At 47.4% G+C, this 23,766-nt stretch overlaps 1 protein-coding gene across 1 annotated transcript in view; it reads left to right on the top strand.

The window, feature by feature from the left end:
* Positions 1-6,604, top strand: part of Nup210 (nucleoporin 210) — a 92,241-nt gene extending 85,637 nt beyond the window's left edge. Inside the window, exons 34-40 of the mRNA XM_027428873.2 lie at positions 286-409; positions 1,505-1,651; positions 2,765-3,015; positions 3,410-3,626; positions 4,899-4,994; positions 5,073-5,156; positions 6,507-6,604. Of these exons, the coding sequence (XP_027284674.1) occupies positions 286-409; positions 1,505-1,651; positions 2,765-3,015; positions 3,410-3,626; positions 4,899-4,994; positions 5,073-5,156; positions 6,507-6,604 (1,017 nt within the window). The remainder of the gene's footprint in view (positions 1-285; positions 410-1,504; positions 1,652-2,764; positions 3,016-3,409; positions 3,627-4,898; positions 4,995-5,072; positions 5,157-6,506) is intronic.
* Positions 6,605-23,766: the final 17,162 nt, after the last annotated feature.

Below are 23,766 nucleotides of genomic sequence, written 5' to 3' on the forward strand. Positions count from 1 at the left end.
AAGAACATGCACCCTGGCCTGGACCACTAAGCAGGTTCACTCTGCCATTAGCCCTGCACCTGCCGTTGATCCCAGCCTTGCCAGGTGCTCTACCAGTTCCAGCTTTGTTCTCTTAGGGTGGGAGAGTTGGGATGGCCAGTCAGGGCTCGAACAGATACCCTGCCACACTCCAGTCATGTGTTTAAGCTGTAAGCCCATTATGTTTTGTTGCCTGGAGCACAGGTGAGGTCATGAAAACCACCCAGCATACAATCAGCACTCAGCACAACTGCCTTGTCTCCTTAGATAGTGGTTGGCACCCCTCAGAAGATTGTGGCCCGTCGCCTCCACTCTACCCAAGCTGGTATCCAGGAAGCCACAGCATCCAAAGTGACTGTCAGCGTGGGAGACAGGAGCTCTAACCTGCTTGGTATAGAACAAGTGGATTCTGGGTGTTTGGGCTTTCCTTGCCAGGTTCGGAAAATGGGGAGTAACATCTGTGTCCTTTGGGTAGTTTTATCTGTTTGGGTTTTTTATTGTTTGTCTTGTGGTGTTGGGGATGAAACCCAGGGCCTTAACACACCACAGGCATGTGCTACACCACTGAGCCCCAGCCCCAGCTCTGCTTTTCTTATTCAGACTCACCCCTAACTCCAGAGAGAGATCCTTTAGCCTCAGTTCATCCACTCCTTGCAGCTTTTAAGAAATTCGAGGCCTCCATAAGCTGAAGCGTGAAAGGAGCCTTCGTTAAGAGCTCAGCTCCAAGACACTGCCTGCGCTGAGTCAGAGCTGTGATTGCAGCCCTAGGGCATGAGGCAGAGCAAGCGCAGTCCACCGCTGCTGATGGTGGAAACTAATGACATCGCAGGCTGGTAGCTGGTTTTGATTTTTATAATTACCTCTCCCAAGTCATGCATAGAGCATTCCATCTCACTCTTTGCCTATGACAGCCTTGGACAGCAAGTACCAGAAATAAATACGTCGATACAGATTTTTTTTAACCACTTAACGGATGAATTAGGTTCTACCATTCTCATTGTGATTAATGGGGCACATTCATGACATCATGGAAATGCTGCTTTCCTCCTTTAGTACAAGTGGGAAAATACTGTTGCCAAAATTATGTGCAGTATGTTTATGGTGAGCCTCGGCCCTCCCAGTGTTCAGAAGCAGCTGGCCATTCTCCTTGCTAACTGCAACAGGCCACACATCAGCAGGTTGCCTGTCACCATGCCCTCTGTGCAGGCTCAGCATCCATGCTTGAATTCTCATCTGAGGTGGCCCCGGCATTCAGTAACCCAACCTGGATCAGGATCCTTAGTTTCATTAAAAGACACGTTACTTTCACCAAGCTCCATGAACCCCTGAGCTCCTCGCATGGGAATAATATAGGGCACTGATGTCATTCATGCCTGCCCAGCCTCCATAGACCTGTTCCTTCATCTTAGGTCATTATGGGTGTGGTGGCCTTGTGCTTGGTCCAGCCCTTCTCACCTGATCATTGCCCCCAACTCTGTGCCTTTAGGTGAGTGCTCCCCTGCCCAGCGAGAAGTCATTGAAGCCTTACACCCAGAGTCCCTCATCAGCTGTCAACACCAATTCAAACAAGATGTCTTTGATTTCCCTGCTCGTGATATCTTCACTGTGGAGCCAGGATTTGATTCTGCTCTGGGTAAATTTGCAAAGAATTAAAATGCAATGAGTCTGCCTGCTGGATGTCTAGGGTCAGTCATAAGTGTGTACTTCATGATGGCCATATGTGCAGACAGGCAGAGGTTGTTGGGAATCCAGCCTAAGGCTGTTACCACACTGTAGTCTCTGTTGCTGCTCCATGTCTGCCAAGAGGGTGTAGCCTTTGGCGTCACCCATACTCTGCAGAGCTCAGCACCAAATCCAGGCTGAAGTCTTTCCATAATCCCACCACTCAGTTTTGAGACTGACCCTTCTAAACCTCCCTCTTTAGATTGAGGATGACAGTGCCTTGCCATGTCGCTACTGCCTGCATAGAGTGGGTAAGAGGTGACTGGCACCATATGACATAGTCATGAGCTATATTTGAGCATGCTGAAACACAGCTGCTCCAAGCTGAGGACACTAAAGTGATTGGGCTGATGACCAGCACTGTAGGCTGGTGAGCCTGCCTGGCCCCATTGCATGGCAGGGGTTGCTGCTGGCTGAGAGAGTGCAAATGTATCCCAAGGGCACACTCAGGGCTTCCTCCCCCAGCATGTAGCACAGGGGAGGCCCTTGCTGAGCAAGGAAGTTAATCATCCAGGGACCTGTAGTTGTGTGTCATTGATGGAGTACAACTCAGGTGTCCAGATTTCCAGGTTGCCAGCTGCCCAATGCCCTGCTCATTCCACCTGGCTCATCTGCCCTGGGCCAGACACTAAGGACAGGACAAGACCCAGACAGCCATAGTCCACAAGGCTTCCTGCTACACTGCAATCAGCTCTGTCTTGACCTGTAGTCCATGGTTGGGTCTTATGTCTGTTTGCCATTATCTGCCCTTGTTCTAAGCGAGGCTAGCTGGGGCTTGAGCTGCTCCTAGAGTACTATTCAGATGGAAACCTCATGAACAGAGGATTCTGAGATAGTGAGAGGACAGTTGTTCACAGAGAAGGTGTTCAGGCTGGCTCAGCATCTCTGAAGGGCTTTTTCTAGAAGGCATCCTGGAGGAGGTGACCTCTCAGCTGCTTCCAAGTTTGTCTAGGAATTTCCCTATCAGAGATTGCAGTCAGAGTGAGGAATCTGTGCACATAGAAGAACAACCTTCTCTCCACAGGCCAGTACCTCTGCTCAGTTACTATGCACAGGCTAACAGATAAGCAACTGAAGCACTTGAGCATGAAGAAGACATCATTGGTGGTCACTGCCTCCATCCCCAGCAGCCATACCTCTGTAGAGAAGGTGGGAGCTGAGGTCCCCTTCAGTCCAGGGCTCTATGCCAACCAGGCAGAAATCCTCTTGAGCAACCATTATACAAGCTCCGAGGTCAAGGTCTTTGGTGCTGTGGAGATTCTGGAGAACTTGGAGGTAAGCAGCTGTTGTCTGCTTCTCTTGTCTTGTTGTGGCTAACTGCTCACAAGAGATGAGGGAGTGTATAGTTACTGTGTATAGAGCAGTTATATATAAGTATATATTCTGATGGGCTGTGGATACTGCTTCATGGTGCCTTGGTGTTAGGTGCTACTTTGGGTTGGCATAGCATTTTTGTTCTTAACTAGAATACAGTAATATTGAACATGCCTTACTTAGCAAACCCCAAATGTGGGTCATGCTTCCAGGTATCAAGGCCTACCTGGTCCTGGGAGTGAAATCCAGCATGTGTGGTTAGAAGGGCATGCCTAGAGACGAGCTGGGCACTTGCAGTCCCACTTGTGGTCCAGCCTCTGTGGATTAATCTTCCTTAACACTACCTTCTTTCCAGGTGAAATCCGGATCCCCAGCTGTGCTAGCCTTTGTGAAAGAGAAGTCATTTGGGCTGCCCAGCTTCATCACATACACAGTTGGTGTTTCAGATCCCACAGCTGGCAGCCAGGGCCCTCTGTCCACTGCCCTGACCTTCTCCAGCCCTACTACTAACCAGGCCATCACCATTCCAGTCACTGTGGCCTTTGTGATGGATCGCCGTGGACCTGGCCCCTGTGAGTCATGGAAGAGATGTCAACTGACCCAGACCTGGGCAGGGAGAGACAGGCCAGAGGAGCTTGGGTGTTGGCGGGCACCTATAGTGTGAAAGTTGGAGGAGTCAGAAACACAGAATGTCTCTCAGAGTGACAATCTCTTGCTGTCACTGACACTAGGCATTACTTCCCCTATCACCCCATCCTCAGCAAAGTCATTGCTCAACATCCTCCATGGCTCCATTTCTCAAGGGCAAAGCCTACATCCCCCCAGTGGTCCCTGAGACCCATCTGGCCTCTTCTGTTCATTTGTGACTCATCTCCGTGCTGTGCTTCCTGCTGTAGCACTAGCAACCTTCTGCCTGTTTCTGGAACACAAGGCTGCCTTCCTGAGCCATTGGTATCTCTGTTTCCTCTGCTTACAATGCCATTTCCCTCAGACAACCCATTAACCAATGTCCTCAACAGCTGCAGACTGTCTTTCGAGTATCACTTCTTGGTTGACACAGATTAGACTCTCACTCCCAGACATGTGTTGACCTGTGTAGAAGTAATGTTATTCACCACTGGGACTCTTGTCCCCAAGAAGTCCAACTTGAGGACAGCAGTTAGCTCAGGGCCCTCCCGACACTAGGAGGTACTTAACCTCTTATCCAGCTGAGTACAAGACTTGCCCTGCAGTCACCAAGGCCTAGACCTTGTTCTTTGGCCACCTGAAGGCATGCTGACCCTCTGGGACAGGACATAGATCAAAGGGGCCAGTAGCTGGGGGAGGCTGCTGGTGTGAGGGTGGTTTTTCCACCTGGGTATACTTAGGGAGAAGTGGAGAGTGTAACACTGTGACAGATAGGTGTTAGGGATCTGGGACTCAGGCCACTCATAGAGGTTGATGGCTTTGGGGCAGAATAGCTACCTACCGCCACCCCAATGCTCTTGGCAAGGAGTCAGGGGCTCCTGTCCTGTGAGCTTCTGTCCCACCAATCCTTCATGGTCTAAACACACAGGGCATTTTTCAGAACAGTTCTTCTTGCTTTGGGGCAGCCTAGCTGCCTCCCTGGCAGAAAGGGCACTAAAGCCTGATGTGCCAAGCTGGTACCTAAGAACACTTCCTGGAAGGAAACTTAGTTTGGACAGAGATAGCCCAAGGAACAGAGTAAGATTCTGCCTTTGTCTGAACACCTGCATCCCAGGCAGTGGGGCATGGTGGACCACACATATGTCTAGTAGCACAAGAACTCAGTGGGACCCAGCTGTGGACCTGGTGTTCTGATGTCTGTCTTTCCCCTGATGCAGATGGAGCCAGCATCCTGTCACACTTCCTGGACTCCTACCAAGTCATGTTCTTCACCTTCTTTGCCCTGCTGGCTGGGACAGCGGTCACCATCATAGGTGAGGCCAACCACATATCCCCTTTTGTACCCTGCACCCTCTCACCCTGCCCGGTCTCACCAGCCTGTGCTCTTTCAGCTTACCACACAGTCTGTGCACCCCGGGAACTTGCTTCACCCCTGGCCCTCACACCCCGTGCCAGCCCTCAGCACAGCCCCCACTGTGAGTACTCTAGCCACAGGCACAGCCTGGAGAGCCTCCACAAAAGAGTCATCTCCTGGGGTAAGGGTGGGATCCAGGCCCCAAACCCCATTCTCAGCAGCCTGTGTCAGAGCAAAAGGGGCAACTAGACCCAGGGACAGATGGGGCAGGGGAGGAAGGTGTCACATGAACTTAGATCTTGACTTTGCAGGCTCCCTAAGCAGGCTATGGGATGAGAGAACTTGGCAGTGCTGTATAAGCAGGTAAATTTCAGGACAGATGGATGATGAACAGACAAACAGACAGGGCCACCACTGACAGTTGAAGCTAGGATGGGAGGATAGAGGTTCTAGACAGCCTTGAGGAAAGATTACCCCATAGAGAAAAATGAGAAATCCTACTCCTTTCAATAGTCCTTTTGTTTCTGGTACCCTAAGGTCTTGGTTGCCTTGTCCAACTTCTGGGCTGCCTCTCCCCAAAAATCTTCTGCAACTGTGAAGTGTCCTACCCATGCTGCTGTACCCAACTGTCCTTTGTCTCCTGATTCCCATTTTGTAGGCGGATGTCTAAGAGGCCCTTAGTGTCTGCTCATCTCAATGTTAAGGGGTTTTGGACAGAGGACAGTTTTATGGCCAGAAGCCCTATCCCTGGGAGACAAAACTCCCAACATGCCTCAGAATCAGACCCTCTTTGTGTTGCCTCTGATCTTCAAGGTAGGGCTCCTGAGTATCCCAGCATGCTGGGTGATGACTATCCTTGTCACCTGGCTTCTCACACAGCTGTTCTGCTACAATCTGTCACCCTTCTTGACCCTTCCTCACAGTGTTTGTTGGAGTTACCATGGGGTCCCTGTACTGTCCTCCAGAGTACCCTATGCTTGCCTCCAGGTCCTTGTTACTCCTTGTCTGCTCTTCCATCCTCTTGGCCCCATGGGAGGTAACAGTATATCCTGAGACCCATTCAGACTCTGAGCTCTGGAAGGTCAGGGGTCAAGGGTCAAGGGTCATGCTTCAGGCCGAGTAGATATATGGAGTCTAAGTCCCAAGGATCATACTTTTTTATCCTCTTTCAAAAACCTCACACGTCCCTGTAAAACTCATCCACAGCCCCCACAGGATTAGCCCACATAGATTCCTCACTGGAGACAGATTTCCTCAAGTGGGAATCAGGAGGCAGAAGGCTGCTGGGTACAGAATCACAGGTTGAACAACATAGTTCCCATGCCTCCCCTGGCCCTATCAGTTTCTCTCTACTAGCTGTCCCATGTACAATCCCCCTGGCACGATCCAATTAAATATTGATTTTGCCCGACGAGTGTGGGGGGGATATTGGCTCTTATTCCTTCATGCTCACTTCCCTTTTCCTCCCTAGATCTTGCTTCATCGCCTGCCACGTTCAACACATTGCCTCCTGGTCGCAAAGCCAGTCCTCCTTCGGGGCTCTGGAGCCCAGCCTATGCCTCTCACTAGCCAGTATGTTGGGCTGCTGTTGCTGCGTAGCTAAACTGACACTGCAATGGAAGGGTCACTGTCATGTTCACACCAGGGCGAAACCACATCTGGGCCCTGGGCCATCCTCACTGCCCTGGCTGTGCTGAGCCACTGCCTGGTTCACACACACAAGGGTTTTTAAATGTGTTTGCTTTTAAATCTCCTTCACAGTCTTGAGAGCTAGGACTTCCTGGCTCCCTCATTCCCATGTGGGTGCTGCTTAGTCCTGTGTTTGCCCTGCTTATGGAAGCTCTCCTCCTGTTCATGGCTTTGAGTAGCTGGAAGCTGTTTCTACATTGTCTATAGATGATGTCACTGTAGCAATCTCAGGGAAAGGATTTTCTCATTACTCCTGGGGTTTGTGTGGTGCTGGGCATGGAACCCACAGTCTCATGCCTGCTAGGTAAGCACTTATCCACAGGCACACACACACACACACACACACACACACACACAGAGAGAGAGAGAGAGAGAGAGAGAGAGACAGGTACACACACATGCACACACATACGAGCCATCCCTTTTGTGTGTGGGGGTTGTTTGTTTGGGTTTTTTGCTTCATGAAAACCTACTCTTCTCCTTGTCCTACTGCTGCTAGGAAATGTGGGGGACAAGCAGGTGTGGGTGTCTCCTAGGGTGTCCCCTGGACTATGCCCAGAGCCCTGTGCTATCTGAGCCCTCTTACTGTGAGAGTCGCTGAGCCTCAGCAGAGTGGGCCTCACCTCAGACTCTAACCCTGAGAACGTCAGTCTCCATTCACAACATGAGGGCTTTGGTCACTGGCATGTTGGAGTGCCTCTTATTCTCTCTGTGCAGCTTGGGGATAGCCAGAGTATCTTTGGCCCTGCCCTGGAGCCACTGGCAGGGGTCTTCTGAACTGTTGGTTTGTTCTGAGAAGCTGCTGTGCCTTGTACAGCACAAAGACCCAGTGTGACCTGCTCTTCTGTCATGTAAGACACCCAATACAGTACCTCAGCAGATCTGAGCCACCACCCACGTGCTCTCCGCTCCTTCTTTTCTGCCGCCAGCACTTCCCTAGCTGGCCCAGGGACAGAAGGGGATACCTTGAGAACACAATTCCTGTTCATGTGTGAACTCAGGGACATGGCCACTGTGCTTCAGGTCCAGATGTTCTGGCTCTGTCAGAGAGAGTCAGAGATTTGCCTCCAAGTGGATGGGTGTGGGCGCCATGGGATCACCAAGAGTTCAGTTGGCCTTTGAAGGCCATGCCACAGGATGGACTTTTCTAGAGCTGGGGACAAAGGATTTGTGTCTGGCCTGCCACTGTCTCCCACTGGAGCTGTTATGAGCCTTCCCTTCATTTGTTTAATAAAGTTCTGTGTTGTTTCTTAAAGGTGTGGTAGTTCCTGGGGTGCTGACTCTGCCTGAGTGTCTACTATGACTGATGACTTGTTTTCAATGGTGCCCTTCCCTCCTCTCTGGCTATGGGGCCTCTCTTCTTACCCCAGAGACCAGAAGCAGTAGCAGGACCTTGACTGCAGGAGGATAGCATAGACCCCATTTCTGCCAGTCCTCTTAGGAACCTGTTACTCTACCATCTCCTTCCTTCCTTCCTTCTTTCCTTCCTTCCTTCCTTCCTTCCTTCCTTCCTTCCTTCCTTCCTCCCTCCCTCCCTCCCTCCCCCTCCCTCCCTCCCTCCCTTCCTTCTTTCTTTCTTTCCTTCCTCCCTTGTCATCTGAAATTTCTGACTTTTGCCCTTAAATGGCCATTTCCTGTCCTGCCCACCCAGGGCTGTGTTCCTAAGACCTTGAATGCCTCTGCCTCCCTCTCTTCAAAGGGCTAACTCTCTGCCACCCTGCTCTCCTCCCCAGCTACGCACCCTGGGTCTCACCTACCTTTTTGGAGGCCAGGTACTATCCCTGCTACATTCCTCCTGGGGGCCCTGCACTTGAGCTGGGTGCTGTCCTTTCATACCTGGCCACCATGCACAGCAAACAAGATCCCAGTAGGTCCTGCTCTGTTGTGTCCCTGACTCCCTGTGCTTTGCCCTCCCAACCCCTTCCCTGCCTCATGCAGCATTTGACATGGAGGGAGAGGGATAGGCGCTTCCTCAGCTTCAGGGACCTGGTACCGCAACACTCTCCATGCTAACAATATTGTGTGGCCCCCCCTTCCCTCCCTGCATAAGAAAGAGTAATATGGGAGTAAGTAATGGTGTCATCCTCACAGCTCCCCAGAATGCTGTACATGAGGAGAGCTAGAGTGTGTTCAGCAGTATCAAATGCTAAGGAGATACTTTACTTACTGTCCACATGCCTGCCTGGCACAGCACACACGATGTTAGCATTGCCCTTAGGTAAGACCCCTCTGAAACACAAGATGGCTGCCAGGATACAGGCAGCACATCACATCAAGACATGGCAATCTTGAGAAGAACAGAACAAAACTCTCCTGTCCCCTAAGGACTGACTAAAGGCACTCTTTTCAGGGCTCAACAGACAGTTTGACCCTTTCCGTGGCTAAGGTCTGAGCCACTCCTGGCCTGTGGCTAATGAGTACAGTATTGATCATGCCTTGAGGGCCTCTAGATGTCAGGAAGCTGAATAGAAAGATTGCAGTCACCTTTGTTCCTGGGGGTACCGGGTTTCCTCCCTCTGCCCACCTGGAGTGCCGAGGACCTGATAAGAGCTGGCCATTAAGCTCCTGCTCCCCAGGGGCCAGCAGCCTTTCAAAGCACTTTGGGGAACAGCCAGATCTTTGTGGTAGTAAACCTGACTGGGCATGCTGACAACCCAGAGGGACCCACACAGCTTGACTGGGTTCCCAGCTGAGCAGCTCTCACTGCCTGAAGGTGCCAGAAGATGCTTTTAGCACCAAGAATACAGAATTGCAAAGAGGTGTTTTTTCCTCTAGAATTCTTAAGTTTGAACATTAACCCTCTAAGTCTTGCTCTTTGTCTGTCTGCATGTTCACCTGTTGGACAGATTTGAGCTCTTAAGTTTGCTTCCTATGGCTGTGATAAAACATCATGACTAAAGCCAGCTTGAAGAGGAAAAGGTTTGTTTGATCTTGTAAGTTAGAGTCCATCATGGAGGGGTGTCAGGGCAGGACCCTGGAGGAAAGACCATGGAAGAGTGATGCTCACTGACTCATTTTCCAGGGCTTTCTCAGTCTGCTTTTTTATTCAGCTGAGGACCACATGCCCAGGTGGCTCCCTCCACAGTGGGCTGGGCCCTCCCACATCAATCAAGAAAATGGCCCCATAGACTTGCCTACAGGCAATCTGATGGAGGTGTGTTCTCAAGAATTCCTCTTCCCAGATTAACTTGTGTTACATTGACAACAAAGCTAAACAGTGCACAGGCTGACAGGAAACTCTTCATCTTCAGTCTGACAGGAAACTCTTCATCTTCCGTCTGAAACGTGGATAGGGGTTAAGCTGTAGGATTTAAGATGAGGACACCTGGAACCTGGAGGTGGCAAACAAATGCAGACCAGTTTCACTGCAGTCTTCACTTTACCAGCACCTGGTAACCTGCCAACCTGTGTGAATGTGCCTGAGAAGGGCGTGTGAATTGAGGAAAGAAGCAGGCTAGAGACAGAAGATAGAGTTGGGAGGACATCCAGTTAATACTGGAATCCACCCTGAGTTTATTGCTCAAAGTTCTTATATACCCCAACCAAAAGGGGAGGGCAAAGGTCTTCCTTACCAATGATGCAAGGAACAAACCAGACTTAATTACTTAATTCTCAAAGTAACCACACCTTAGATCAAACCTCCTGTTATCTAATCTTGAGGATTGAAATATCTAGTAATCACACCTTAGGCCAAACATCCTTCAGTAGCCACACCTTAGACCCTTAGGTCTTAGGACTTTAACTTTGAAAGAACAGGGTAGGTTTGAACTCTCTGATCTTCAGTCAAAATGGAACAGAGCCACTTCTATGGGCCCCGATACCAGCAAAGTGGCCTTTTGCAGGTGGCTTCAGCAAGAAGCCAGTGGCAGACTATATTTCTTTTTCCAGCCTCTTGGCCTATCTGTGTGGCAGCCTCTCCAAAGAATGTCTGAATGTTTTCCTACCCAGAGAAATCACATGTTGCTCACATGGCTTTCATTAGCATGCATGGTAGGTAGACGTAGCGAAGGTCTGTTTGAAGGTTCTACCGTGGATAGGGAGCTCCATGCTGGTGGAATGGGCATATGGGTCTCAGGTGTTCCCTCCCCATCCCAGATGAGCCCACTTGCAGATAGTGCCTGGGAAAACAGGTGGTTGCAACAGCCCCTGGCATCAGGTCCATAGTTAGGCAGCACATGGCTGCTCAGGAGGACCCTGTGCCCAGAAAGGAAAAGATTTTAATTTATGAAAGAAACAGTTCACCAAATATTTTCATAAGAAAATGGCATTTTGTTGTTACATTTATTTATTTGAGGGGGTCAGAGGACAACTTATAGGGCATTGGCTTTGTCCTTCCACTGTGTGAGTTATGGGGATCCAACCTAGGTCACCAAGGCTTGGTAGAGAGTGCCGTTAGCCACTGAGCCATCTTTCTGGCCGGTAGAAAATAAGAAAAAAACCTTTTTTTTAATTCCCCACAAGAAAATGACTCATAAAAGGGCTAAAAAGTTTCAGTAAAATTCCACATTAAAATTCCTTTTGGCTTTGTTGTTTGATTGTTTTACTGAGACAGGGTCTCAGTGTGTAGCCTTGGCTGGCCTGGAACTCATTTTGTAGACCGGGCTGGCCTTGAGCTCACAGACATCTGTCTACCTCCTGAGTTTTGGTGTTAAAGGAGTGCATCGCCACTCTGGCAAATTCTTTTTCATTAAAAAACAAAACAAAAACAAGAACCCAACTTGACAGAAGAGCACAAAGAATAGTGTGATGACTTGATGCCCATTATGAACTGTAGGCAGTTAGTTGGTAGCACACACAGTCTTGGTTTTCTGAGCTCTGACAGGAAACTATGACTTAAATCTCATTTAGTATCTGCCTTCTGTCTCATTTTCTCATTAACTAATAAATTTGTTTCAGAATTTCCAAAGCAACTGTTATTCTATCTTTAAAGATTCATCTTATTGTTTCTAATTTATGTGTATATGTGTTTTGCCTGCACGTGTATGCCTGTGCACCATCTATGTTCCTAGTGCCTGCATAAGCCAGAAGACGGCATTGGATTCCTGGAGCTGGAGTTGGCATGGTTGCAACCTGCCATGTAGGTGCTGGGTCTTGAACTCAGTTCCTCTGGAAAAGCAGCCAGTTCCCAGTGGTGGTGACACACACCTTTAATCCCAGCACTCGAGAGGCAGAGGCAGGTGGATCTCTGTGAGTTCGAGGCCAGCTTGGTCTACAGAGGGAGTTCCAGGACAGGTTCCAAAGCTACACAGAGTAACCCTGTCTTGAAAAGCAAGAAGAAAAAAAAAGAAAGAAAGAAAGGAAAAGAAAAGAAGTAAGAGAAAAAGGAAAGAGAGAAAGGCAGTCAGAGCTCTTAATTACTGAGCCATCACTCCAGCTTTTATTTTTATTATTTATAATTGTATGGGGTGTGTGCACATGTGACTGCAGATGCCTGCGGAGGTCAGAGGTCAGATTCCCTGGAGCTGGAGCTACAAGCAGTTGTGAGCCTCCTGATGGGATGCTTCGACAGACGTGAAGGCCTCCTGAAGAGCAGTGCTCACACTTTAACTGCTGAGCCACTCTCCAGTCTGCCCCATCTTTTCTTGTTTGACACTAGTTTGTGGTCTGTCCTTGACCCTGGGCAAGAAAAGGGAAGAAAAGCTCACATTGAACACCGATGCTGGGGATCTTCACCAGGGCACACAGTGAGCCCATGAAGCAGGCTGGTACTTTGCATGTTGATATTTTCAAAAAGCAGTTGGTCTCCAAATAAATTTATTTAATTATTTTTTTTATGTATTTGAGTGTTAGGGCTGCCGCAGGCATGAGTTGTGAGGCAGGGGTATAGACACCATGGCATTTCTGCCTGGTGGTTATCCTCACTGAATTGATGGGAAGATGTGTTTTTAACATGAAGGTGTTGCAGAGTGAGGAAGACGGGGAGCCAGCGCCCAGCAATGGCTTGGGACCAGCTATTACTTTGTTAACTTTTATGTTGTATGTAATTAGCAAATAAAAGTCTGTGGAGGATTTCAGCAGCTGCCTCATCAGGTGACCACTTTCATTTACTGAAATGTTCACTGAAAGCAAATAAAAGCAAATTATAAGACCCAGGAAACTGAAACCTGAAGACCAGCCACTTCCCCAATCTCCCAGCACAGGGGCTTTGCTACTGGAGTCCTCGGCAAAGGCCAAGTGAGTTGGGGCACAGGGCTGTGGGCCAGGCAACAAGGTGCAGGTAGCAGTTTGGTCTCTGCCAGTTATCAGGTGATTGTCCTGTGTGCTTTCCATTCAAACTGTGATTTCCCTCCATCATTAGCTTTCTCTGTGGGTCTCGTGGATCTTAAATGTCCCATAAAAGCCCACGTGGTAAAAACTTAGTAGCCAGCCTGTGGCACTCACTGCTTGGGAAGTGGTAGAATCTACAAGAGGTGGAGTCCAGAGGAAGTAAGTTAGGTGCAGTTCTCAGAATACAAGGCAGATAAGACCCACTTGATAAAATTCCACGTGATGTCAGGCTGAGTTGGCTATTTACTTTGATAATTAAAACCTATTTTATCAAGTCATGTCATAAAATAATCTAATCACAGTTAATCCTCATTGTGTTTCATCATGTCAATGCCTTAATAGTTTCTATTTCCTTTTAATAAAAATATACCACTAAACACAGGAAGAGGAATTACAGATGATGCCGTGAGAAGCTGTGGGGAATACAGTTCTGTCAGAGTTTTTAGGGAACAAACCAAAGGTTGTTAAATCACTCCCACAGGCCACAGGGAACCAAGGATGGTGCTTGAGCAAGGACATTAAGTGTTTGGTGACAAACAAGGAAGATTATTCTCGGGAAGGTGTGTGTGAATGGGACTCCCTCTGTGGACAGCATGGATGGTCAATTGTGGCAAGAGAGACAGCACTGTTGGGGGGGGGATCTGTGTTGTCTCCTCTTTGTCCTTTTGTTCTTTTTAAAAATCTCATTTTAGTATTTTATGTGTATATGTATTTGTCTGCATGACAAATATGCCTGCTGCTCAGGGAGGCCAGAAGAGAGCTTCTGAGCCCCGGGAACTGGAGTACAGATGGTTGTGAATGGCCATGTAGGTACTGGGAATTGAATCCTGATCCTCTGCCAAAGCAACAAATGCTCTTAACCACTGAGCCATCTGAAGCCCTTGCCCTATTCTTTAAGCAGGTTCCCCCTGTGCCCTCTAGGCAAAAGAAAGAGGCCAGGATTCTGGTGTGGTACTGCCTGCCCTGCCAGACCCTCCAACTTGGCCCTGAACCTCTGTGCTCAAGGTCTAACAGGGGATCTAGTGGCCTCTACAGCCACACACCCCCAGGGGGCAAATCTGCCATCCTCAGGTGGGGTGCTGTCATGTGGCCTCAGAGTCCAGATGTCAGACCCTGGTGAAGCTGGTGACTGACCCCCTCTCCAAACTCCAAACTGATTAATGACTACCTTGGTCAGAAGGGTTGCTTGCTGGTAAGGCCTGAATGACAGTCAACAGCCATTCCTTCCCAGCTTGACTCAGAGAGAGATGAGGGTGACAGCACCAGGGATTCTGGTTGCTGGGAGGGAGGGGCTCCCACTAGGGAATTGTTGTCTGCACCTGTCTGGCTGTGCTGATGCTTCTGTTGCTCCAATCTATACCCTTCCTCCCTCCCATCTCACCTCCCACTGTAGCCTGGGGTGTTTCTCTAGTCTACAGTCTCTGTGTGACCCTCACTTCTCCCTCCATCAGGAGAGGCAGCAGAGACTTCCACTGTCTGCTCCCCTCCCTTCTCCATGCATGGCCTGTACCCTCCCTGTTCTACTTAGGGTCTTCTGATCATTGGCTCACATCACTCAGATCGTGATCAGAGCTGATTGGAATAGAAAACAGATAAGCAAGGAGAAAACCAAGTGCCTACTGCCTCTGACACAGGCTACTCCATCACTTAGCATGACTGAGTTTTTAATTGATCTATTACTTATACAGTTTCGTGAGGAACGATATTTCATGACATGTATACATTTAATAGTTGTCAAATCATGGCAATTACAACACCTGTCACCTTCAGCATCCATCATTTCTGAGAAGACAGCATATAAAATCACCTCTTTTTGGCCAGGCATTGGTGGTGCATGCCTTTAATCCCAGCACTCAGGAAGCAGAGGCAGGCAGATCTCTGTGAGTTCAAGGCCAGCCTGCTCTACAGAGCCAGTGCCAGGACAGGCTCCAAAACTACACAGAGAAACCCTGTCTCAAAACAACAACAACAACAACAACAAAAGTCATCTCTTTTAGCTACTTTGGCTACAGTATGTTACTGTCCGCTGCAGACTGTCTAAGCAGAGAAGGCCATAGAATATTCTTCCTGATACATTGTAACTTGTTACTATTTGTTTGGTTTAGACTTGTTGATACAGGGTTACTTGCTGTAGTCTGGCTAGCCCAGACCTCACTATGTAGCTCAAGCTGACCTTGAATTTCACTTCCTAGGATTATAGCTGTGAGCCACCATAATGGGGTTATAACTTGTTCCTTTTCAACAGTATTTCCCTCACCCGCTCTGATGACCCCTCTACTCTCAATATCTTAGTCACCAGCTTTCCTAGATCCCATACATGAGGTGGCTCACCGGGTCCCTGGACTGTGCTGCTTGGGTCAATTCACTTAACCCAATGATCAGTCTCTAGATTCTTCCATGTTGTCACAGATGTCAGAATTCCTCTTTTTTTTTTTTTTTTTTTTGATGGCTGAATTGTATTCCACTGCACAAATGCCACATTTTCTTTTTCTGTGCATTTACTGGTGGGTGTGTAGGTTATCTTCATGTCCTGATGGTTGTGACCAGGACTGCTAAGTGCTTGGCATGCAGGTTGCACTTCCACATGCTGCCTCCTTTTCCTTGGATGAATACCCAGGAGTAGGATTGCTGGGTCATGTGGTACTTCTATTTTTAATTTTTTTGAGGAACTTCCACACTGTTTTCCATAATGGCTGTACTAATTTACATTTGTTCTTCCAAGGTTTTTTCCTGTGTGAAGATTTTATATATATATATCCACAGAGAAATACACTTCACACAAAAATGTCAGCAAGCTGTGGAAATAGTGTAACCTATGTTCTTCATGCAAATAGCTCACGGGCATTTGCTGGGTCAATAAGTATGTGTCCTTATCTCTCAGTCATTCTTTATGTTTATTTAACACCTACTATGTGCATTGTATTTGGTTCTAGGTTTGCACTAGAGTGCAGATGATCTAGTCCTGCCTTAAGAATGCCAACAGCCTGTGGAGAGAAAGATAAATCAAGACTCACAGCAATACTAAGACCCTGCAAATAGGACATGCTCCCGAAAGATCATGTGATTACAGACTCGCCTGCTCAGGGAGAGTTCTCCAGAGAAGCAATGACCATTCTGGGATTTGACTGACAGGCTGGTATTAAGCAAGGACAGAGGGGAGAGGAGGGAGGGGGAGGGACCTGCAAACAGTAGGAAGAGCTTGGGCAGGGTCCGGAGGGAATTTGGCCACTGTGGTTGACCATAAAGTGTGGAAAAACATATGAGGTGAAGCTGAGGTGTCAGCAGAAGCCAACTGCAGAGAACAGGTGCAGCTCAAGCAATTCTCTGCTCATGAGCACTTGGCCCCACACAGGAACTCTACATTTCTCTGCTCATTTCTCCCCAACAACTGTTAAGAGGGTCTCCTCTGTGTTGGTCCCCTCCTCAAGACCCTCCCTCTTGAGCATGCCACACTAACTCAGGAGCTGACTCTGGTTAGGGAGGCCTAGCCTGGAGGGATCAAGGCTGCTTTGAAGACTGGGATAGTGGAAAGCAGCTGAGCTTCCCTGTGTTTCGGGGAAGGGGGGTGAGGACAGGGTGTTGTGGGGTGCTCCCTGGGCAGGACCTAGGAAGCCTCTGCCCCTCCCCAGCTTTCTGAAGCTCAGGGAGAATACAGACAAGACTTAACTCAGGCCTGTCTAGGGAGAGGAGGGGCTGTCTCAGGAGCTCTCCAGAAGAGAGGCCAAAGCCAGGCACTAGGTTGGGGTGAGACCAGGAGAGTTCTGGGGCTGAGCAATTAAGTAGGCCTGGCCTTATGCTGGCCTTTTACAAACAGTAAAAAGATTGGTAAGGAGAAAACTGGGCCAGACTGCTGCTTCCTGTGTGTAGGTTCCAATCCTAGCTCTACTTCTCACAAGCTGTATGACTGAGTTAGTTGCCTGACCTCTTGGTGCCCGTTTCCTCATCCAGGAAATAACGCCTCCATCGCACATATGGATTTGAGCAGTATATGAAACAATTCATAGGAGAGTGTCATTATGTGGAGAATATTCTAGAAAGAAGAATTGCTGCAGTTTTGGATCTTAAGTGTTCCCTGGAAACACATGGGCTAAAAACTTGGTCACCAGTCTTAATGCTATTAGAAGGTACAGAAACCCTCAGGAGGCAGGCCTAGTAGGAAGACATGGTGACGTTGGGGTTGCTCTTGATAGCAAGTGTTGTGACTCCAGATGTTTTTCTCTTTGCTTCCCAGTTACCATGGAGCAAACAGACCTCCTCTGCCGCTCACTACCATCACGATGTGCTGTGCAGCTGTAGGTCTGAAACAGCAAGACTGAGCGACATGGACTGACCCCTTTGGGACCATGAACCAAAATAAGTTGTTCCTCCTTTAAGTTAATCACCTTGTGTATGATCACCCTAGCACAGATGTCAAAGGCATAGCTGGCTATGCTGTCCACAGGCTCCTGGACATTTTGTGTTCTTTCGACTATTTTCCCTTCCAATTAGCTTATTTTGAACTTGGCCTTTTCATAAGAAAAAGCATCCATGAAACCACACATTTTGTAACTTGTCACATATTTTTTCTATTGCATATTGTGACATTGTCCCAGTACCAAGGCCACGGATGGAACCCTGCTTCCTCCCCACCATCTTCATTTTCCTCTGGCTTCCTTCTGTTAGATACATCCCTTACCCTGCTTGCCTGAACCAGTGCCCTACCCATCAAAGACAGCTACTGAAGGGTATACGGGGCTGTGTTTGAAAGATCATATAGAGAACTTGGGCTAGCCACTCACCCGTGTCTTAGCCCCCATTTCCTTGGCTGCAGAGTAGGGAAAGGGGGACATATTAAACAGTATCACTCATGTATGTTGAGTACCTGCTAAGTGCCCCATCTGCTGCTAGGTAAACTCACAGACTCAACTTCTACCCCAGAGCTGACATTAAGTGGGATGGGGTTCAGAAGAGACATAATAGAAAGAGTTTGCGGGGCTGCACTCAGTGCCACAAGAAACATACAGCATGTTCAGAGGCCTTGAGGTGGTTAAGTAAAGGTCCTGAGATGGTAAAGTTATGGACCAGCAGGGGTCAGTGTGGCTAGAGGAGGGTAGCCAGACTGAGGAAATAGAGGCAGGGAACCCAGTTATAATGAAATTACAGATGGAGAACCAAGCAACTTTTTTTTTTTTAAGTACAAGTATATTCCATGCTTCTGGGACATTCGTGTGCTTAAAAAGAAATCATTTATCGTTTATTTGACATTCCCATTTAGCTGGGCACACTGTATTTCATCTGACAGCTCTAGACTGGAAGGGGAGGGGAGGGACATGACTGAATTAAGGCAGGAAGGCAGGAAGGGCAGGCAGCTGGGGATGCAGCTAGATGTCCTTCTAAAGGTCTTGCTTACCAGGAACAGAGCCTGCAGCTTCCATCAGGGCAGGGAGCTCCAGGAGGGGCTCAATGGGGGAACCTGTGATAAGCAGTTTCTGTCACCCAGGATACAAACAGCCCCATAGAAGATGAGTCATCCCAAGCAACAGGCAGGAAAGCACTGCATCCTGCTTCCAGAGGCGGAACAGCCCTTCTATAAATGAAGGCAGGGAGGAGACCGAGGTAGTAGGAGAGTGGCATTAAAATTAGAATAACTATGTTCTCTTAATTAAAAATGCAGTAGATGCTACTGAATGGTGATGGGCTTCTTCCTGGACTGCAAAGGGGGAGTTAGGTCAGCTGCCTGAATATTCATGGAGAGCTGGGAAATGTCCCTGGGGAACTCTTTCACCCACCTGCTTCTAGAAGGGTAGTGCAGATGCCCCAGCTGCCATTGGTAAACCTCAGGCCCCAGCTAACCTCCCTGGACCTCAGTTTTCCCCCATGTAAACAAAAAGGAACTCTGTGTTGGGGAAGATGGAAAAGAGACCAAGTCCAGAGCAGGACCTGGAAAGATAAGGGCTAGGACAGGATGGCTGAACTGTCCCTCCCAGAATCTGGGGCCTCTCCACAGTCAAATAGACTCATGAGTGCCTGTCCAATGAATGGGCACATGAAGGAGAGATTTTTGCAAACCTCTTGCCTTTTGAGGGCACAGCTATTTTAAGAACTGTGCCTGGGTCCTGCTTGGCATTTCCATACCTCACCACATCAAACATATTAGAAGGCACCTACTTGCCTCATTAAATAAAATTTATGTAGAGCTACAGAAACATTGAGTTGAAGTGCAATTGACTAGTTGACTAATGTTACATTCCATGGATATTTAATTAAACATTTATTCATCTTGACGTGTCAAAGTGGCATTTTCTCTCTCCCTCCCCTGTACCCCAATTCAGACGCATCTGTGGACTCCTGACAAGTTCCTGGTGGAGATGCAAGGCCCTAGGTCCCAAGGGAGGGGGACACTGTATGTGGGCTTATTGACCCCATAGACGTGACCAGCAGGCCTGTAACCCTGGGCTTGTGACTGACACTTACCTGCAGGGTGGGCTCCTGGGAGCAGAGCTCTGTTAGCAGCTGCCTGAGAGGTGGGGGCTGTCTCAACCCAGGGTGGTGGTTGGAAGGTGTGTGCTTTCCAGTGTTTTATGTTGTAACTTAGAGCCCAAGTTGATGGGCCCATGAGTCATAGCTTTGGGAAGGTGAGTGGGCCATAGGCTACTCCTCCTTAGAGATTTGTCCCTTATCAGGAGGTAAAATAGGGGTGGTCTGGCCCTTCATCCAAGTAAGGACATATAATTCATCCCTCCAACTTTCTAACATGGAGTATGCAGCCCTGATGTCCTGACATATAGAGGGAGCACTTCCCAGACATGGGCCAAACCAGTACTTGGAACCTTGACTTCTCAGCCTTCAGAGCTGTCAATCTTATATTTGGTTTTAAAGAACCTATAGTCTAAGGTATTAACATATGCAGGTGCCTTGCAGAAGTAGGTAGCCTGGACTGAGCTGCAACTCTGCCCACCTGGTGTGATGGGAGCCAGGATCCTAAGCAGTCACTAAGAGGTCCCCCTACTTGCCTGAGTGGCCAGGAGAGACCTATGATGACTCTAAAAGGCACACATCATGACATTGCACTGGAAAGCTTTATGTTATCCCCTTTAATTTCATGGTTTCCATTGTCCCTGGCAGTAGATATAATCATGCCCAATTAACAGGTGAGCCACCAGAAAGCTGGTATGTAAGGGGGTGGCACAGTCAGAACCAGCCCTGTGGAGATCCTAGGACGTGCCAAAGTCCATGAAATCATTTAAGGACATGTGGACAGAAATACCTTAAATAGCATGGAGGGACAGGGAGAGGTCTCTGTCGATCCTGTAATTATGTGAAAAATATCTTAGCAGGTCCCCAGCCTATAACATCTGTCTAGTACCAGAACATCTAACTGGTTTGTCCTGGAACTTGCTATGTAGACCAGGATAGCCTGGAACTCTTGGTGATCACCTTGCCTCTAGCTTCTGAGTATTGGGATTATAGATGTGTGCCATCACATCTAGTTTTATGTGGTATTGGGGAATTGAACTCAGGGCTTTGTGTAAGCATTCTACCAACTTCAGCTACATTGCCAGCCCTTGAATCTCTCTTTTCAATTGAGAAGGAGCAGGTCTCAAAACCAGTCTAAACTGATGGTATTTTCTAATAGAAAACATTTCCCCTCTATTCTGGTTTACAGAATACTTTCAATTTATGGCAAGTGACTTTAACTGTCTTACTAAGTATATATTGTTTTTTTTTAAAAAAAGTTTGATTATTATTTAATTAATTTGATGTGTATATATTTGTGTGTGTCTACATGGTGGGTGCACATGTGCAGATGTATAGAGACAAGAAGACAACTTAGGATGTCATTCTTCAGGAACTGAATTCCAATCCCCCGGGGAGCTCCTAAACTACTTTCCTCTTCTCCACATGTATAGCTGAGCTTTATCTGAAGTCTCTGCCACTAATTAATTAGTTAATTAATTAGACCCTGGTTGGTCTGGAACTCACTATGTAAACCATGGTGGCTTCAAACTCATGGAGATCCTCCTGCATCTGCCCATCAAGCACTGGAATTAAATTATGTGCTACCAAACCTGACTACCTTTTAATTTTTTAATGCAAATCCTCATTAGAGAGGCTGGCCTGGAACTGATGATCCTCTGGCTTCAGCATCCCAAATAGTTGGGACGACAAGTATGAACCACTACATTCAGCTGTTAGTCTTTGCTTTTTCATAGGTGAAGTAGCGGCATTTACATTTATTGTAGTTGTCGACCTGTTTGGTTTTACTCATCTATCTTACTTTATATTTCCAACTAATCAAAACTTCTCTTTTCATTGTTTTTAAGTTGGTCAAATTGTCCCTGTATCACCATGTAAATGATGCCTTCTATCTCTGCTCTTCTGGTGGTTACTATTATAATTTTCAACACAGATGTACAGTTTTCTACTCATGTTGATGGTATAATAGTATGTGTATTCTGACTTGGGTGTGTTGGGTGCTGATAAATCCCTGAGTCTAAGACCAGGCAAGAACAACGTGATGGGTGCTTGCTCTTGCTAGGCACTGCCTTGATGCATCCAGATGTGGTCTCAGTTTACCCTCAGTGCAGCCCAGTGAGTGGGATTCAAGGTTTTATCTGTAAAGGGGGAATGCTGGAGCTCAAAGAGCTAAACCATCTAAGGGTTCTTTGGCTGCTGTGACCAGGTCAGATGCCCTATCATGTGGCTCATCCATCCTCTGCCAGGTGCATTTTCAGTATTCCTCAGGGAGAGTCAGGCGCTTTGCAGTGCAGAATAAGTGTGTGAGGGAAAGGGAATACCCATGTTGTGTCCTCTTGTGCCTTCAACCCCCCACCACTCCTGTGTGTATGAATGTATGTGTCTGCTTATTTGTATAAACATATGTATATATGCTATTGCATGTATATGTGTGTATATTCATGTATATGTATTTGTGTATATATGTGTGCATGTGTATATGTTTGTGTATACATTTGTATGTGTGCACATGTTTGTATGTGCATATGCATTTGTGTGTGTGTAGTGTGTGTGTGTGTGTGTGTGTGTGTGTGTGTTCCAGGTGACTTGCATGATGCCTTCCTGACCACAGGCTTCACTGATTCAGATCTCAACCAGGAATTCAGGGATGCCATGGCCTGGTGATCTCACAGGCTTCCCAGTTATTCTTCCTGGCTTGTTCACTCCTTTATCTGTTATTAAGCAGCTCTTGGCAGCAGTGGGTGGGAACTATGAGTGCAAGATTAGTCAGAATGCTCTTTGCCTCCAGAATCCAGTACAGGGAGTGGGAGACAAGTAGAGAGTATCAAGCCCAGGAGCAGGTTTTACTTAGAAAAAGTGACCTGTGGACATGGAAAACAGTGTCTGGATTTTCTAAGATAGAGGCCACTAGCTTATTGTCATTTTATAAAAATGTGAAGTACTCACAAGAAATATAGAATATATTTCCTCTGGGTTGGACATGACCTTGGCCATCTTGAATCAGAGGTGCTGCGATCTCCCAACAAGACCTTCAGCAAATCTGAGGGGTAGTGCTCCCTCCTGGAGGGATGGAGTAGTTCATGGAGCTCATGGGCCCAGGAGCTTTCAGGAGATCCTCACAAGGCCTCTCCCTCCCAACACTATATAAATGATCAACAGTTGACTAGGGTGATACCCCTCACAGACATTGTCTTGGGACTTCCTGGTGGCATAGTTGCATTCTGGTTACCCATGCTTCTTTAAGTAATTCCAGTAAACTCATTTCTTCACCAACTGGACTCAGACAGAGTCCTTTCTTTGGTCTTGTTGGTGCCCCAGTGGGTGAAGGTTTCCATTCTTCTGCATCCTCATCAGCACCTACTGTTGTTGTAGTTTTAATTCTTGTCAGACTACAGTGTGCATGGATATCTTATGGCTTAGTTTGTACTAACAATGGCCAGTCATGCCAAGCTTATTTCCATGCCACTGTCTCTTCCTTTGAGAAATATCTCTTCAGATAATTTGCTCTTTTTTAGATTGGGTTTTCTATATTTTTAAAAGATTTATTGGCCAGGTATAGTGGCACAATCTTTAATCCCAGCACTAGGGAGGCAGAAGCAGAAGGATCTCTGTGAGTTAAAGGCCAGTCTGGTCTACAGAATGAGTTCCAGAACAGCCAAAGCTCCATAGTGTGACCATGTCTTGAAAAATAAAAGAGTTATGCCTTTAATCCCAGCACTCAGGAGGCAGAGGCGGGCAGATCTCTATGAGTTCGAGGCCAGCCTGGTCTCCAGAGCGAGTGCCAGGATAGGCTCCAAAGTTACACAGAGAAACCATGTCTCAAAAACCAAAAAAAAAAAAAAAAAAAAGAAAAGAAAGAAAGAAAGAAAAAAGAAAAAGAAAAGATTTATTTGCCTTTATTCTATGTGCATGAGAGTGTTGCTTGCATATATGTATGTATGTGTACCATGTGCACGCCTGGTAGTTATATCTCATGAAGATGGAATAACAAGGGCATGAGTGCTAGGATCTGAATTTGGGTCCTTTTGAAAAGCAACAAGTGCTCTTAACCTCTGAGCTGTTGCTTCAGTTCGGTTTTACTCATTCTTTAATTAAGCTGTTTATATTACTATTAGGTTATTAAGGTTCTATAAATAGTCTACATCCAAGGTCTCTATCAGAAATACAGTTTGTAAGTATTTTCTTCAAGGCTGTAGTTTGCATTTCTTTCCTGTCTGTCTGTCTGTCTATCTATCAATATCATTTATCTTTATCTCTCTATCATCTCAATTATCTATCTATCTATCTATCTATCTATCTATCTATCTATCTATCTATCT

The sequence above is a fragment of the Cricetulus griseus genome, chromosome 8 (assembly GCF_003668045.3).
Source record: "Cricetulus griseus strain 17A/GY chromosome 8, alternate assembly CriGri-PICRH-1.0, whole genome shotgun sequence".
In the NCBI taxonomy this organism is placed as follows: Eukaryota; Metazoa; Chordata; class Mammalia; order Rodentia; family Cricetidae; genus Cricetulus; species Cricetulus griseus.